Raw genomic sequence first — 15,520 nt, forward strand, 5'->3', positions numbered from 1 at the left:
TTTAAATCTAAATTTTAAAATATAAACAATTATTAAGATATTTAACATATTAAATATAAAATAATACAAAACTAAATTATTAAAAAAATCATATTGAGGACCACATTGAGTGTAAAATAAATTCAGGGACCATATTTTTTTTTGCAAAAAATTGAGGGTTTCAATACCATTAAGCTAAAAAAATATTATTTGGAAGGATTTAAACCCGTGTAAGTTAATTAAAAATTTATATCCCTTATTTTTCTATTTTTTAAATTTCTAAAAAAATTGTGAAAATAATGAAAACATTGTTTTCATATTTTTACTTATTTTATTTTTATTTTCTAGAAATTATTTTTTAATTTTTCAACCAAACATGTTTTCTTCAACGTTTTGTATTTTCTAAGAATATAAAAATAAAAATAGCATATCTTTTCTAGAACCGAACGGACTCTTGTTTTTACTAATTAAATATTGTCTTAGTAGCTATAAAAAGATTAAAAAAAAACTTTTTAATCTCTTATATTCACAATTTTAATGAATTTAATTATTAACTATAGAACACATCAAGCGACTTCAGTGGTTAAATAAAATGTTGTTCTTTCTAGAGATCAAAGGACGAGTAGTTGCGCCTATAAGATATGTATACATTATTGATAGCTAAAAAAATTTCCAAACATATATTATCTTGTGATCACTTTAAACTACTGAAATTTAAATTGAATCAATACCTATTTTCCAAAAAATAATATATAACTTTTGCAACATCTATTCTTTTTAAGGTTAAACTAAAACATTTCTCTTTATGAAATTAGATTTGAATAAACAAGAGATAGAGAGGTAAATGTTTACAATGTAAATTCAGTGGAATCGATTCGTTTATATTTAGTGTCGAGATTTACTTTAAAAAAAATGATACTCTATTGAGCTCCATATGACAAATAACATGGAAGGATCGAGGGAAGCGGACGGAGCAGTTTCCTCTGAAAATTTAAAAATATCATATAATTAAATTTTTTTATATGTTTTCTATTAAAAATATATTTTTGTCCTCCTGAAATTTTGTATGTTTAAGTTCTTCGTCTTTAACACAATATTATTTCCGTCTTGACAATAGATCGAAAAGGTTAAATTATTTGGAAAAATAGTACAAGTAGAAATTTATTTTGAGATCTACGATATTTGTTACAGTGTTCAAGACTTGTCACGTCAAAGAGACGAGTTCCAATGATGAGTTTGAATAAAAAAATATTTTTTATTCAAACTCGTCATATTGATGTGACGAGTTTCGATAAAATATAATTTTTTATTAAATTTTATCACATCAAGATAAAAATTTAAATATAAAATATTTTTTATTAAAACTCATCACTTCGATGTGATGAGTTCCAAATTAGTGTAGAAAATATTATATATTCTTAGTTAAATTTGTATATGTCATATAAGACTAATTAATTAAATTGTTTATCCTATTGGGAAAAAACGAAAAGGATGTGTCCAAAAGAGAGGTGTCCATATAATAAGCAAAACCCTAATATAAATCCTAAGGGATAGGGAAGTTTTTATAGTTTTCATTATCAGACCATCTAAGAGCCCAACGAAAGATTTTCCTTTGTTGATTTTTTGGCCCAATACCTCAAGCAGGTAAATTATTTAGGTTATTGGGTCTACCTAGAAATTATTTTGGGAAATATGGTATTCTCTACAGGGAATATCGAACTCGTCATGTTGATGTGACGAGTTTACTCAAATATTAATATTTGATGGTCTCGCGTTGTGGGTCTCACATGTGCCATTATTTTATTTGAGTTTTAATAACTCGCCACATCGAGGTGACGAGTTCAATAAAAAATATATATATAAATTTACAAAAACAATAGACGAACTCGTCACGTTGATGTGATGAGTTCCTTCAAATTCAAAATTACTAGTTATTTTCTAGTCGTTTGTCAACGGGCAAACAGGGCAACGGTCACGTAGAACTCGTCACCTAGAGCTGACAAGTTCGGCCGAGATTTAAAAAAAGTAGCCATTTATAGTCGTTGGGGGAATGCTATACATATGGGTTTTGGGTTTTCACTAAACCCTAAATTCAAATAATTACAAAAATTCATACGTTCAGTTAAAAAATGGCAACCCAAGAATATATGTTGCGACAATCCAACGCATGGCAGACAACGATGAATGAATAGTCGAGGGATGACAACCAGATATCCGCATCAACGGATGATGACGTATCTATATCAATCTAGTATATTTTTGACCTTATTTTTACGTGGCTTCAAGATGTACCTGGTGTTGATCGAGACTCTGATTGAACCTTGACAGCCCGAGACACACACGTTCCACTTCCCAAGTAGTGAAGCGACAATTACTCTGGAAGACGTCGCTTACCAACTTGGTGTTCCGGTGAATGAACCCCCCGTGGTTGTGCAGAACATGTACGAGCCTGCGAAGTTGATTAATCAAGTTTTGGGGAAATGACCACCATTCGACGTTATGAGGTATTATCGGAAGATGATAACGTGGTTGGAGTCCGAATTTGAAGTCACGTACGAGTCTACAGAGGCGGAGGTTGTTTTCTTCTCTCGAGCATTTCTTCTCTAAGTGATCGGAGAGATGTTATAACCAGACAAATTCGGTAATTTGGCGCACACACAATATCTACAATATTTGGAAGACTTCGCCGTGTGTTGTAATACCAATTGGGGCTTAACGATTTTGGCGTTTCTTTATCGGGAGTTTTCCAAGGTCGCACTTGCTCAACTGAGTCGAAAAGTCGATGTAGTAGGTTGTCTGATGCTGCTACAGTCATGGGCTTGGTATCGCTTCATGTTTTTGACGTCAATTACAAATGCCCCAGTCGAGTTTTCGTTGGCTAGAAGGTAATTGTTTAACTTCATTTATTTAATTTTTTTGAATTTTTTGAATTTAATTATTTTTTATTTGTTTATAATATTTTTTTTATTTTTAAATATTTTAGATTGCGTAATAAAATAACGGAGATGAAGTTGGCAGGTGCCACTGCACTAGACATACGGATGAGGATCAACATCGTCGGTCGATTCGAGTATGGCGTACTCGACGAGTCCCGCAACATTATCATTCGATAACTCATCGGCATCGTCAAGAACTTCGAAGACAGAGATAAATTTTCTTTGTAATTTTCATGTAAAAATTTATTTATTGCATTAATAAAATTATTTTTCTTTTTCTTTTAATTTGTTTTAAATTTTACCCAAACGAACTCATCACCTCGAGATACGAGTTTCAAGTTACCGTTGTTGACTGTTCCCTCATTTATCCTTTGACCAACGCCTAGTAATTTTGAATTTGAAAAAACTTATCACGTCGACATAACGATTTTCTCTATTTTTTTAAATTTATATACCTATTTTTAATTTTTTACAAAAAATATATTTTTATTGGATTCGTCACCACATCGGCGTGACGGGTGATTAAAACTAAAATAAAATAATCACCCACGTAGGGCACACAATATGGGGACCATTAAATATTAATATTCAAGTAAACTCATCACGTCGATATAACGAGTTTAATGTTTATTTTAGAGAATGCCATATTTATTAAAATAATTTTTGAGTAAACCCAATACCCTAAATAATTTACATAAATATTTTTTTATTTTTAAATATTAATATTAATGTTTATTTTAATTTTTTTAAATTTTACCTAGGCGAACTCATCACCTAAAGATGACAAGTTCCAAGTTACCGCTTATGATTGTTCCCTATCCATCTTTTGACCAACGGCTAGTAATTTTGAATTTGAATGAACTCATCACATCAACGTGATGAATTTCTCTATTTTTTAAAATATATCTATCATCTCAGTGGCATATCCAAAAATATTTTTTTAGGATAGACACACATGTCTTAACGACATAAAAATTTTAAATGAGATGGGTACAAATAAATTTTCAGGGCAGGAACCGTTCGTAAAATAAGTAACTAATCGAAGAAAACTCCGATTTTAGAGTGCTCGAAAATTTTCAAGATGGACACCATCAATAAAATAAATAACTAATCGAAGAGAATTCGGACGTACCAACCTCAACAAGTTATGGATCCGCCACTGTATCATCTTGGGGCCTGCTCAAGGGATTCTGCACTCAAATTTTCTATCATACAGCAGCTGACATTAACATTAAACATAACCAACACAAAATGCAGAATTTTTCTACAAATGCTAGCCATTTTCAAAGCTAAGGGAGAGCAATCAAATTTGTATATTTACCAGAATAGTCACATCAACACCAAACTCATCAGATTCTTCAGCTTTGATTGCCTCAAACTTGGACTCTTTCCAGGGTGGTTTTTTTTAAGATGCAATGTGTTAAGTCATATATCGAAGTGATTATATTTATGGTGTCTACTTCTCTGTTTGATTGTTAGTTCCTGCAAAGTCATAGGCTCCAAATGGCAATGGTAGATTTCCATCTCACATTCAACCATGATTAAGGAAGTTAAATCCAAAACACAAATAGAGAAAGAAAAGGAAAAGGAAAAGAATCTGTCAATTTACATTAGAAATAGAACAGAGACCTGTGGTTTAAATTTTGCAGTATTTTCCTTGTAACCCTTTCTTCATATGGTATCCCTGAATTCCATGCAAAAGCTAATAAATGAGAGTCAGAGAGCACTGGACCCTTTCTGAACATTGATAATTGCAACACCCCATGTGTTGAGGAAAACCAATTGCTTAGCGTTTTCCATTGTTCTTTCTTCCTTCAGAGTTGAAAAGAGGCCCATGCATGTGCATTAATATTTTGTTCACAATAATCTCTTTAACGTCCATTGAATGAACAATATACATAAGAATTAATGGCATAATATATTGGTTTCCAAGATTGGTACAAATCACTGTTTTGCTTTCAAAAGGAGTTTTGGCCGTCCAACAAGGCATCAAAATCAAGAAGGTGAACCGGGTTCTGAGGGGAATACCCGTATTTGGTGTATTATCCGTTACTATGCTCACTATTCCAAATTATAAAATACTAGTAGAAGATGTTATTTTAATTTAGTGCATAAGTAGTAGAATAGTGCAAAAGTGCATGTCTAAGCTTTGTTCTAAGAAAAACTTGGTATTTTGAGAGTGTCACGCACCACCTTTATTTCCTCAAAACAACTCATGCAATATTCATTATTTTACTCATTATTCTAATTTATAAAATATTATGAAAAATTGGCATTCTAGTGCAGAAATTATAGAGTAAAATTTAGTAATCTTATGAAGATAGGATAGGACTTTTTATTATAAAATCAATTATCCAAATCAACGTAATTGATACCATTAGACAATTGATTTTCGAATTAAGCGACAATTTGCACTATTCTACTACTTTTAACGACGTTTTAAACTTAGTAACCAACGTTACTTTTAACGATAATTTTTATTAAATATATTTGTTTACTTTAAAATTAAGCGAACCTGTTAAAACAACAGGATAAATCTCGAAAATAAATTTATTTACTTATCTCAAATTTTTCAAGATTTTCGAATCGTCTCGGATTTATTTTTTCTAGAAAGGTAGAAGATATCATTTGTCTTAAGATTGTTAGAGGTATAACAATCCGAGACGAAAAGAAAAAAAATTAAATATTTTATAGATCCACAATTTGCTTCCATGGTGATTCATACAAGTCGCGGCAAACGACATTCAATTCCTCGGTAGGATCTCGTAAAATTTGTGTACATAAATCAATAATAAAACAAACACAATTAATATCATGGAAAAATATTTGATTAAATAATCTGAATAGAAAATTATAATTATATGAATAAAAATAAGTTGAGGCCTGTAATTATGCAGTTTCCTTAAGACAGATTTTCGGCCACTCCTTGGTGCTTGAGGTCTTTGATCTTCTGTCCCCTATGATACAACAACGAGATGATCAACGTACAGTAGCACAACTGTTGAAATAACGAACTATTCTTTGTCTTTGCCTCTCATCGAAAAAAACTAGAGGAGAGCAATTGGAAATTTAACCTAATAGGTTAACAATGTATTTAAGGGAATTCACATTGTAAACAATTGTAAATTTTTGACCTAATGAAGCATTAATAAGAATCAAACAATTTTCAATATTACTGTTTTAATTAAAGGAATTTTTTTAATATTTATCCCTTTAATTCCAAAACAAATTTTGGAAAGATATACTCTATTTGAGGGGGAAATATTTCACATTTGAGTTAAAATATTCACAAGCCCACAAAAGGCCTGACCGATTCGGACCTTAACGTTACCAACATCGTGCATGTCAGTACATTTACGAACCAACAATTGGTTTCACATTTTCCTCAACAACGTTTGGATCAATTTCTCATTCAAAACTCCAAAATTATCGAATTTTTACAACAAACAAATATCATGTTGTGTGAAACGGGGAAATATCAAAGAAGTTTCTCAGTTTTTTTTTTGGAACTTTGCAGTTTCTGTCTTTAGGATACCTCGAAGGGCCAAAAGGCCTCTGTTTTCGCTTGATGTTTGCTTGGTTATATAGCTTTCAACATCACTGTTTTTGGTAACCAATGAGCCGTTATTGTACTTTGTCTCTGATCTTAGATATTATTCTAACAATGTGACATAGTTCACTCAAGGGGCCTAGACAATATATATATAAATTTAAAATTTTTATGGGGGCGACAGTTCAGACGCTTCGCTCGGTCCATCACTGTAGACAACAAGCTAAACCTGACAGCTTTGTTTCTTCTCGTAACTTGATTCCTGTCTCTCGTGATATGGGAAGAAAACGCGTTGTAAAGCAGTATGCGTTTGACTGGGAGCAAGAGAATTTGCTAGGAAAGTTCCTCATAATCACTTGAATTTGAATTCAGGAACTTTTAGATGCTTCCCAGATATTCTGCTTTATAAAAGGATCCCCAAGCAAGTAACCTAGTCTCATGCTAAGTGAAAAGCAGCAGCAAAGTGTAAAAGAGAAGGGAAAAAAACATGATGGAGATCGAGGAAGTATACAACTACGAGGCACTGCCACTTCTCTCATTGAATCATGTCTCGTTGCTGTGTAGATCGGTTCCGGAATCCGTGAGGTTTTACGAAGAAGTCTTGGGATTTGTACTCATCAAACGCCCCTCTTCTTTCAAGTTCAATGGAGCTTGGTAAGCTTGATACTGCTTTTATTTAAACCCTCCTAAAGAAAAATCCAGTTTTTCATGAAACAGTATAGTAAATGACTGATTGGTCCCCTTTTATGTCATACAAGTTGTATAATTATGGCATTGGGATACACTTAATCGAGGATCCATCGATTGATGATTTCGACACCGTTGTCGAACCCCGTCCGATTAATCCCAAGGATAACTACATATCCTTCCAGGTATAATATATGAATTCGAATCGAATATATCAGAAATCAAGTCTGCTGCAGGCTGCACCTTTGGTTTATAACTAGTTATTTGTTGTGTGATGATGACAGTGTACTGATGTTGGCCTTGTCAAGGGGAGACTCGAAGGCATGGGCATGAAGTATGTCACGGCGGTGGTCGAAGACGAAGGCAACAGGGTCGACCAGGTGTTCTTCCATGACCCGGATGGGTACATGATTGAGCTCTGCAACTGTGAGAACATCCCAATCATTCCTCTTGCTTCTTGCTCACTCGAACCAAGGCTAAGAAGTTTCACCAAGACCGCACCGGCGAAATGCGGTTTCATGGAGAATGCGATGATGGAGAGCTTGAGCATGGAAATGCTAAACATTTCATTTTGAGGTGCACCAAAAGTTCAAAACAAGAAAACGGTGAACTTCACTTTCTTTTTCCCAGCTACTGCAAGCTGCAACTGTCTTTTTACAGGTTTTATAATGGTGTCTGGTGTCTCTCTGGTTTCATGAAGAAATTGTATTGTTTAGTATATTTCAATAAGGTTGTGAGTTTAACCAAGCTGTAATCACAATGCAATATATACATATACCCTATTAGCCTAGATTGAGGCTTCTGATATTGATCAAAAGAACGAAACAGATTATCTGCAACAAAGGTGAGTGCCATTGTTATTTGTGAAAAACCATGGGATCAAATATTGATTTATCTTATCCAGTGCAAGACAACATTGATTTATAAATAATAGTACTGTAATACATTGATTGAACTGTCATCCATTGGCATTTGTCCATTTTTTGTAGGAAGAAGTGCATGCTTCTTGCTCGAAGTAATGGGGTATACTTCTGGACCATGGACATTCCTACTAACTCTAGCTGGACATTTAAGAGAATCATGAAGCTTCGATCCCTTGCTTATCCTATTCTGACTGCAGGATTTAAGTGTACTAAAAGCTTATGGGAAGATGTTCGATTGAAGAACAGCAAAGTTTCCTGGCAGAAACTGATCTGGTACCCAATGCACATCCCTAAGCACAGCATCATCACTTGGATGATAATTCTGGACCGTTTGCCCACTAAAGACAGACTGCTGAAGTTTGGAATCATTGTTAATCCTCAATGCATCTTATGTTCTGAAACTAACGAAACCAGAAATCATCTTTTTGCTGATTGTAAGATGGCTGGCTCCATCTGGCGTTCTCTTATTCTTTCAGGTATTCACAAATCTCAATTATCCTGGTCTAACTTGTTGATCTGGGCGTCTGCAACTTGGAAAGGAAAATCACTTATTACCAGCGTTTTAAAGCTCTCTTGGTGTGCTTTCAACTATACAATTTGGGAGGAAAGAAATCATCGGCTTTTCAGAGGTACTTATAGAACCGAGGATGAAGTTCTTGCAATCAAACACATTATTAGTACTCACTTAAGTAGCAGAAACATTAATAGATTAGATAGCGCTAATTTAGATTTATGTAACAATTGGGGTATAGTTTGATTTTGTTGTTCATAGTTTACCCTTGATTTTGTTTCCATTGATTGGATTGGTTCTTTTGTAGCAGTTTCTGCTTCCTTTGGATAATAAAAATCTTATTTATCCAAAAAAAAATATAATGATGGTTCTTGCCCACCTACCATTTTTCTCATTACTTGTTAAACCTCATCCTCGTCCTCATCCTCATCCTCATCCTCATCCACCATAACCAATCAATCATAGCAAGAGCCAAGGGGATTTTATAATGTATATACATCAGTAAATCAACGTGTTCGATATTTTTCCAGGTCTTGAAAGCTAGATTTTAAATGCAAGTAAACACTTGGGAGCTTGGCTAGTTGTTCATAGTTGTAGACTTGTAGTTAATTTTAAAGAACATTTAGAGAATCTAATTTCTTTTTTTTCATTGAAAATATAGGATTTATGAACCACCAAAGATGAATTATTGGATTAGGATACCATAACCATGGAAAAACAAGATATGCTTGCTGTATGAGAAGATATCAGCTGACACTTCAATTTGGGAGTAGATTGTGGAACAAATTAGGTAGAAATGAAAGAGAGAAGATGCTAGTCTTCTAGAAAGAGCTGGGTCCATGGCAGATATGTGACTGTTGGGCAAGATTAAAGGGCAAGAGAGGTTCTCAACCCCACAAAGAAGTCCTAAAAAACCCAAGTGACCCTCTTTGAAGAACTTGTGGTGTATACATCGAGTGAGCGAATTACCATACGAGTTGACAAAAACAAAACTCTCCTCCACTCTATACAGTCCAATCCCATTTCTCTCTTTCCCCCATCCTTCTCCAATCTCTTGTTATTTTTATAAAGGAAAAAGAAGAAAACCATAATCTTGTTTCCCTTTTATTCCTTTTTTATCATCAATCCTTGTCCCTTGTCATCATCATCATCACTCCCCCTAAACACCAACAAAAACAATAGCTGCTTTCTGGTTTTGATTGGGAGAGGATGAGAGTGAGAGAGCATTATGAGAATACTTTGTGACGCTTGTGAAAGTGCTCCTGCGATTGTCTTCTGTGCTGCCGATGAGGCTGCTCTTTGTCGTGCCTGTGATGAAAAGGTCGGTTCTTTCCTCCTGTTACTACTACACGCTCCGGGTTGTGTATTTGTTTAGTTCTTAACTGGACCCCATGTTTGATTTTTGTTCTCTACTGATCTTCTTTGTTGGAAGCATGTTTTTTTTTATTATAGTTTTCTTGCAAGTGCAATTGTTTTACTTGATGTTTTGTCTTTTTTAAACCAACCCAATAAAGGCCCTTATCTTCTTCTTCAAGATTGATCTTTTATGCGGTCTATTCTGTGTAAATTCTCATCTGAGATTCCAAATTTTTTTACGAGTATTCCAATGCATTGAAAAGGGATGCTTTTTCAACATTGTCTAGAATTAAAGTTCTTACATTGTTCTAGATTGTTCTGGAAAATGGAAACTTTGCTTTGAACGATTGATGGATGATGTTACAGGTCCATATGTGCAATAAGCTTGCTAGCCGCCATGTCCGGGTGGGCCTAGCAAATCCCAGTGATGTTCCTCGCTGTGATATATGTGAATATGCACCTGGTATGCAGGTGTAGGTGGTGTTTGTGTCATTTGCTTTTCATTTTAAAGCTTTTTGCTTTAAAAGCAGATCTGTATAAGTTTTGCTTAAAATTTATGTTCATTTCTTGGAACTATGTATGTAACTTTCTTTTACTGCGAGATAGATGGAAGTTCCCTTTGTTTGCAATGTGATGTGATTGTGCATGTTGGAGGTAAAAAAAACCCATGGAAGAAATCTTCTCTTAAGGCAGAGAGTATAGGTTTGTCTCCTATATCTTTGACAAGAATTCAGTCATATATTACATTTCTCCTGCGTTTTAAGTTTGCCCTTTAGGAATTTTATTGGCTTGTTTCTTCTGCAGTTTCTGGGGGATATTGCGGTGGATCGGAGTGTGAACGGAATAGGCCAAAATCAGCCGGCTAAACCTACGATAGGAGAGAACCAACAAAATCACAAGATCTTTCTTGCACAGATGGCTGCTAAAGATCTCAACACCGATACTAAAATCGATTTGAATATGAATCCTCATCGAATGCATGAGCAAGCCTAAAACAATCAGGTTGGAACTGTTTTCACTTTTTCTCCTTTCTCTTTCACACAGCATTTAGAACACATTATCTTGTTCTTTCAACATCCCATTATGGAGAGACATTAGGTACATGTGTTGTTAGGATGCCTCTCAAAATTTCGTTTTGCATGTGCAATGATCATGCCTTTGTTTTGATGCATGAAAAAGACATGCATATATAATGAGTTCCTCTTTAACTTTTGATAAAGTTATTTTGTTTATATATCCAAAAAGGAAGCGTGATTTTTTCTGCCATGTGTAATAGGTGCAAGCATTCCGAGCAATTCGTAAATTAGAATTTTTAAATGACACAAAGATCTCTCATTTCAGGTGATGCTCAGAACTGTGCAGGTGAAAGGTAAGTAATCGACCGTACTTATAGATGGTTATATCTTCTTTTATCCCCTTCATGTTAACTGGTATGGGCATAAATGGACACATTAAATATTCAAAAGCGGTAAACCTGGCTTGTTTACCGGCGGTTTCCGGTGCCGCGAGGCATGTAGCGAGATTATAGGGCATCAATTATCTAATAGAAGTGTGATTCAAATTAGAATTTTTACTGCGGGAAATTTATAATGCTGTTGATGCTGCATGTTATTGTTATCGACAAATTTGCGGCCCATTAGCTATGAGGATAACAGCAAAGATGATCTTCATAACTTATACATGATTTATAATTTTATCAATGTTGTCTTCTATGGATTTGATTCAAAACAGCCTAGTAATCATAAACCTTGAAAAACGATCCTTGTTTGGCCTCCTCGGACTCTCCCTTGCCTGTGTACTTTCCAAGTCAGGCAAGAGAAATGTTTTTTGCCCGAACAAGCAGTGCTTCCTGAGCCTACTTCACGTTCTCAGGCCTGCCTTCCCACGTCTTCAGGCAAGTATTTTGAAGCCCTCTTGTGTATGAGACCGACGCATTCCATGGATTTGGTGCTTGGTTCATAGCATTCAAGTTCAAGGTAGCCTCAATTTCAGACTGCCCACCAGACAAAAACTGTCAAAACCAAGACAGATTAATCATTAACTGCCGAGTTTCGCCGTGTAAAAAACTTGCAGGTTTATAGTCAATCACCATGATTCCAGGCACAGCTGGAGGGATTATGTGGCGGAGGAGGCTGAGTGTGTAGCTAGCAACTTGTCGAGAGTAGCTCAGTCCTTGCACTCTGCACCAGGAGTGTCCATGCTTGGCTTGAGAAGGATACCTTCAAACATCACATTGTTCTGGGCAAGATAGAAGAAAACCCCAACCCACACCTTTTTGGCTACTTCGAAAGTCCTACGATTCTGTGATCACCATCAAGCAAGATCTTTGACTCAACAATTGGAACCAAACCAATGTCCTGCATGGCCAAACACCAACTCATCCAATGGAATAATGTAATCAAGACAGTCTTGTAATAAGATCCCACACCCTCATACTCGTATCTGAGAGACAGCAGCATAGTGAGTGAATCCCCAAGGTGCTTCCTTCACAGCAACTTCAGATGGTTCACTGGGAATGCTCACGACGGTACTCCTATAAATACCATAGAAAGATAAACATTATGGAAAGCAACTTAAAATAGTTGAACATAAAGTGGGAAATGGGATAAAGTTTTACCGTTTCGCAGAGCTCCTTGTTGGTAGTATGCAGCAGAATGTGAGGCGAGGCCATCCAGACCTTGGCACCATGACTCGTTGTTTGAGCCAGCCAGCAGAACAAGATCCCTACAGTATTCATATTATCGAGCTCTTACTATAGATAGTACTTAGCATTAAATTTGAACTACATAGTGGGTATTCCTCCCACAAATGGGAGACGAGACTTTACCTAGTCGACCTTGATACCAGGACTATGCTCTGCTAAACAAGAACATTGACCATCTTTTCACCATAGATCGTGTATTGGTAAAGGGTATCCTCAAAGAGGATGGCACCTGAGATGCACTGACCAATTCCAGGAGCTGAAACAAGCAATTTCCTATAGGCTTGACGGTTAGCCTCTGGGGGTATCCTCAAAGAGGATGGCACCTGAAATGTAATGACCAATTGACGCCGAACGTTTCTCACAGGTAGCGACTCATCCATGGCCAAAATTCCACGGCCTGGAGAAGCAATTGTTTTCTACAAACATCTCAACAATCCCATGTACGTAAAATCATTGTTTCTTCCGAAAATTGTTAAAAGCTTATAATATCTTCCCCCCCCCCCTTGTGTTGGCATATTTTAAGCAAATTGTGGAAGAGATTACAATCATTGGCATGAGCAAGCACGCACGCATGCAGAGTCCAGTGGGAGCAACAGGGTGGCACCTCACCGCAGAAACTGAAGGTTGGCAAAAGGTCTGACCCTTAACCCACTCGGACTTGTGACAATAAATGGTCCCATAGTGAAGAGATCTGGCAACTACAAGCCTAGGGTACTACCAACTAAATAAATAAACATTCAGACACCATAAGCTCACAAATTGACACACTGGACAAAAATTGTCAAATGTCTTGAAAGCAAAGACGGGAGGTTCCAATTAACCATCTGTCCTACTGATATACGCTCACAAACAAGTAGTCTTTGTGAGCGTTGAAGAAGATTCTGCAGTTCATAAATCAAGTTGTAAAGTTGATGCAGTTACTGGATGGCACCCTTTTATAAAAACATAGCCATGAATAATTTAGTATCCTCTTACAGGACCCAAGACAGCTAATGCAAAGGCAATTTCAGTAAAGGTGAGAAACAATGTTGCATCCTCAGAGAAAGAAAAATTACAGAATATACATGGTCAATGTATTCTACAGCACGAATCAACTATACAAATCAATACATTACTGTACATTTATTGTTTCTTCCCCACATTGTTTATAAATTTTATTCGTGCATCAATGATTAAGTATAATCCACTTTCGGATGCAGAAGAACAACCTATCGTCCAAGAGATGGCTCGTCAAGACTGGAAAAGAGTCAACGTTGCAATATAGCCATTCTTCATTACCTGCTAATAGCAAAAGATTTATATTAGCAATTCTTTCACAATATCTCTAAAGAGAATATTATCAAAATATGGGTTGTGCCAAATGCTAAAAAGCAAATCAAGCGGGGAGACAAACTTTTACCTCAAATCCAGCATTTGGGTAGCCATATACAAAAGTAGAGCCGAAAGGATTGCTGGTAGAACCTTGTGTTTGAATAGCCGCACGGCCACAGTCACCAAGGTGTTCCTGAAATAAAGTATCATACTTAGTGACAAAAAACACTGGAATGAAGCAGGACCGGTGAAGGCACCAGGCATAAAGAGAGATTGATGTTAAGGAAAAATATCAGGATGTTCCCAACTGTAAAAAGTTACCTTGATCAGCTCCTACTTGGTGCTTGGAGTAATTCGGTTTTTGTAGTTGTTTACATCTGGGAAGGACCCCTCAACTGCAGGCAAGAAACAAAAATAATAGATCAATCACCCTCACCAATATTTGTAATGATAAAATGCTTAAGAAGGGGGATTGTCAGAACCTAGGATAACAAAATTGCACTTAATGTATGAATTGAAATCTGCATGACCCGGATAGTTAGTGTGTAAAACAAACGTCTTGACTTTATGAGTCTGCAAAATCAAAAAAGCATTCTAAGAATTTATGGACAACATTAATTCCAAGATTACAATGTTTGTAACTGTAGATAACATAGGAATATTAGCCAGAAAATATATCTAAATGCTTTCTTACTTAACCATGTAGGAATCAAAAAAATGTGGGAAGGTTCCTTCATTCTTTGGGTGTTACAAGTATATGTTTCAAGTACCTGGCCATCAAATAAGATGTCCACGCCACGAGTAAAATAATTGTAGAAATAATAGGCACAAAGTGTTGTCCGAGGACGACGATCAGAAGCAGAGTGAATAACCATTTGGTCAACCTGTTGACAAAATAATTATTGCCATGAGGGTAACATGCAAAAAAATCACGCATAAAACGTTATCATACTCATACAAGAAATTGAAAACCCATTCACTCCATAAATGAATGCAACTAAGAAAATATATCATGCCTAATTAATTAATAGGCTATGTTCGGCAAATGCTTTTGCTTTTTCTGTGTGCTCTGGTTTTAGCTTTTTATTTTGTCCTCGACAAAGAAAATATCAACTAGAAAAAACATCAATTAAAAGAAATGTAGCGTCCGATGCGGCAACTCCATAGGTGAAAACTTAATGTATATAACTAGTGTAAAAACCCCATAGCACATTTCAAAGTTTCCATGTAACGTTATTAGTTATTACCTGCTTTTGATGGATTCCGCAAGGACAACCTAATTCAGACCAGTCATCCTGCCAACTTTTCAACAGACATAATCCAAAAATTGACTCTAGAAGGATGGAAAATAGAAAGGTATTGAGGCACCAAAATGAGATAGATGACTCGTTAACAACAGGACTAAGGAAGGTAGAAGTCAAACCTTGGCATGCACCTCTTCCATGTAAAGGCTTCCAGTTGGTAATGGAGGAGCAGACGCCTTATCCATTAAGGATCCAATGCCAACTTTTTTGCCTGCAGAACTATCATAGATGGATACACGGCAGGTAACTGGGGTAGTTC

The 15,520-nt window shown here is 35.7% G+C and overlaps 3 protein-coding genes and 1 pseudogene across 4 annotated transcripts; 2 read left to right on the forward strand and 2 right to left on the reverse strand.

Annotated features, from left to right (window-relative positions):
• The first annotated feature begins 6,900 nt into the window (after window positions 1–6,900).
• On the forward strand, window positions 6,901–8,003 carry LOC120118948. Its single transcript, XM_039138858.1, has 3 exons — window positions 6,901–7,119; window positions 7,223–7,337; window positions 7,437–8,003. Exons 1-3 carry the CDS (start codon window positions 6,953–6,955, stop codon window positions 7,725–7,727), a joined length of 573 nt encoding a protein of 190 aa, XP_038994789.1. The 5' UTR covers window positions 6,901–6,952; the 3' UTR covers window positions 7,728–8,003.
• Window positions 8,004–8,148: 145 nt separating this feature from the next.
• LOC120118947 (B-box zinc finger protein 19-like) lies at window positions 8,149–11,209 on the forward strand. Of its 2 annotated transcripts, XM_039138857.1 has the most exons (5): window positions 8,158–8,704; window positions 9,248–9,907; window positions 10,309–10,405; window positions 10,549–10,644; window positions 10,747–11,209. In XM_039138857.1, the coding sequence occupies exons 2-5, from the start codon at window positions 9,815–9,817 to the stop codon at window positions 10,806–10,808; spliced, it is 348 nt and encodes a 115-aa protein (XP_038994788.1). In that variant the 5' UTR covers window positions 8,158–8,704; window positions 9,248–9,814; the 3' UTR covers window positions 10,809–11,209. The 2 variants fall into 2 exon arrangements, with proteins under 2 accessions (XP_038994787.1, XP_038994788.1); XM_039138856.1 differs by lacking the exons at window positions 10,309–10,405; window positions 10,549–10,644; window positions 10,747–11,209 and having other exon boundaries at window positions 8,149–8,704; window positions 9,248–10,010.
• A 472-nt stretch (window positions 11,210–11,681) lies between these two features.
• On the reverse strand, window positions 11,682–14,221 carry LOC120119063 (annotated as a pseudogene).
• A 69-nt stretch (window positions 14,222–14,290) lies between these two features.
• On the reverse strand, window positions 14,291–14,902 carry LOC120118905 (UPF0183 protein At3g51130-like). Its single transcript, XM_039138820.1, has 3 exons — window positions 14,728–14,902; window positions 14,440–14,530; window positions 14,291–14,352 (listed from the first exon to the last, which is right to left on the reverse strand). Exons 1-3 carry the CDS (start codon window positions 14,830–14,832, stop codon window positions 14,291–14,293), a joined length of 258 nt encoding a protein of 85 aa, XP_038994751.1. The 5' UTR covers window positions 14,833–14,902.
• Between the last annotated feature and the right edge of the window lie 618 nt (window positions 14,903–15,520).

The sequence above is a fragment of the Hibiscus syriacus genome, unplaced genomic scaffold, assembly GCF_006381635.1.
Source record: "Hibiscus syriacus cultivar Baekdansim isolate YM2019G1 unplaced genomic scaffold, ASM638163v2 tig00110330_pilon, whole genome shotgun sequence".
NCBI lineage: Eukaryota > Viridiplantae > Streptophyta > Magnoliopsida > Malvales > Malvaceae > Hibiscus > Hibiscus syriacus.

Coding starts and splice junctions, on each gene's coding strand:
- LOC120118948 (XM_039138858.1), top strand. CDS start 6,953: ATGATGGAGATCGAGGAAGTATACAACTACGAGGCACTGCCACTTCTC. Junction 7,120..7,222: donor TTCAAGTTCAATGGAGCTTG/GTAAGCTTGATA, acceptor TATGTCATACAA/GTTGTATAATTATGGCATTG. Junction 7,338..7,436: donor ATAACTACATATCCTTCCAG/GTATAATATATG, acceptor TGATGATGACAG/TGTACTGATGTTGGCCTTGT.
- LOC120118947 (XM_039138856.1), top strand. CDS start 8,152: ATGCTTCTTGCTCGAAGTAATGGGGTATACTTCTGGACCATGGACATT. Junction 8,705..9,247: donor AAATCATCGGCTTTTCAGAG/GTACTTATAGAA, acceptor TTGAAAATATAG/GATTTATGAACCACCAAAGA.
- LOC120118905 (XM_039138820.1), bottom strand. CDS start 14,832: ATGGTTATTCACTCTGCTTCTGATCGTCGTCCTCGGACAACACTTTGT. Junction 14,531..14,727: donor ACATCTTATTTGATGGCCAG/GTACTTGAAACA, acceptor TTGATTTTGCAG/ACTCATAAAGTCAAGACGTT. Junction 14,353..14,439: donor GTGCAATTTTGTTATCCTAG/GTTCTGACAATC, acceptor TCTTGCCTGCAG/TTGAGGGGTCCTTCCCAGAT.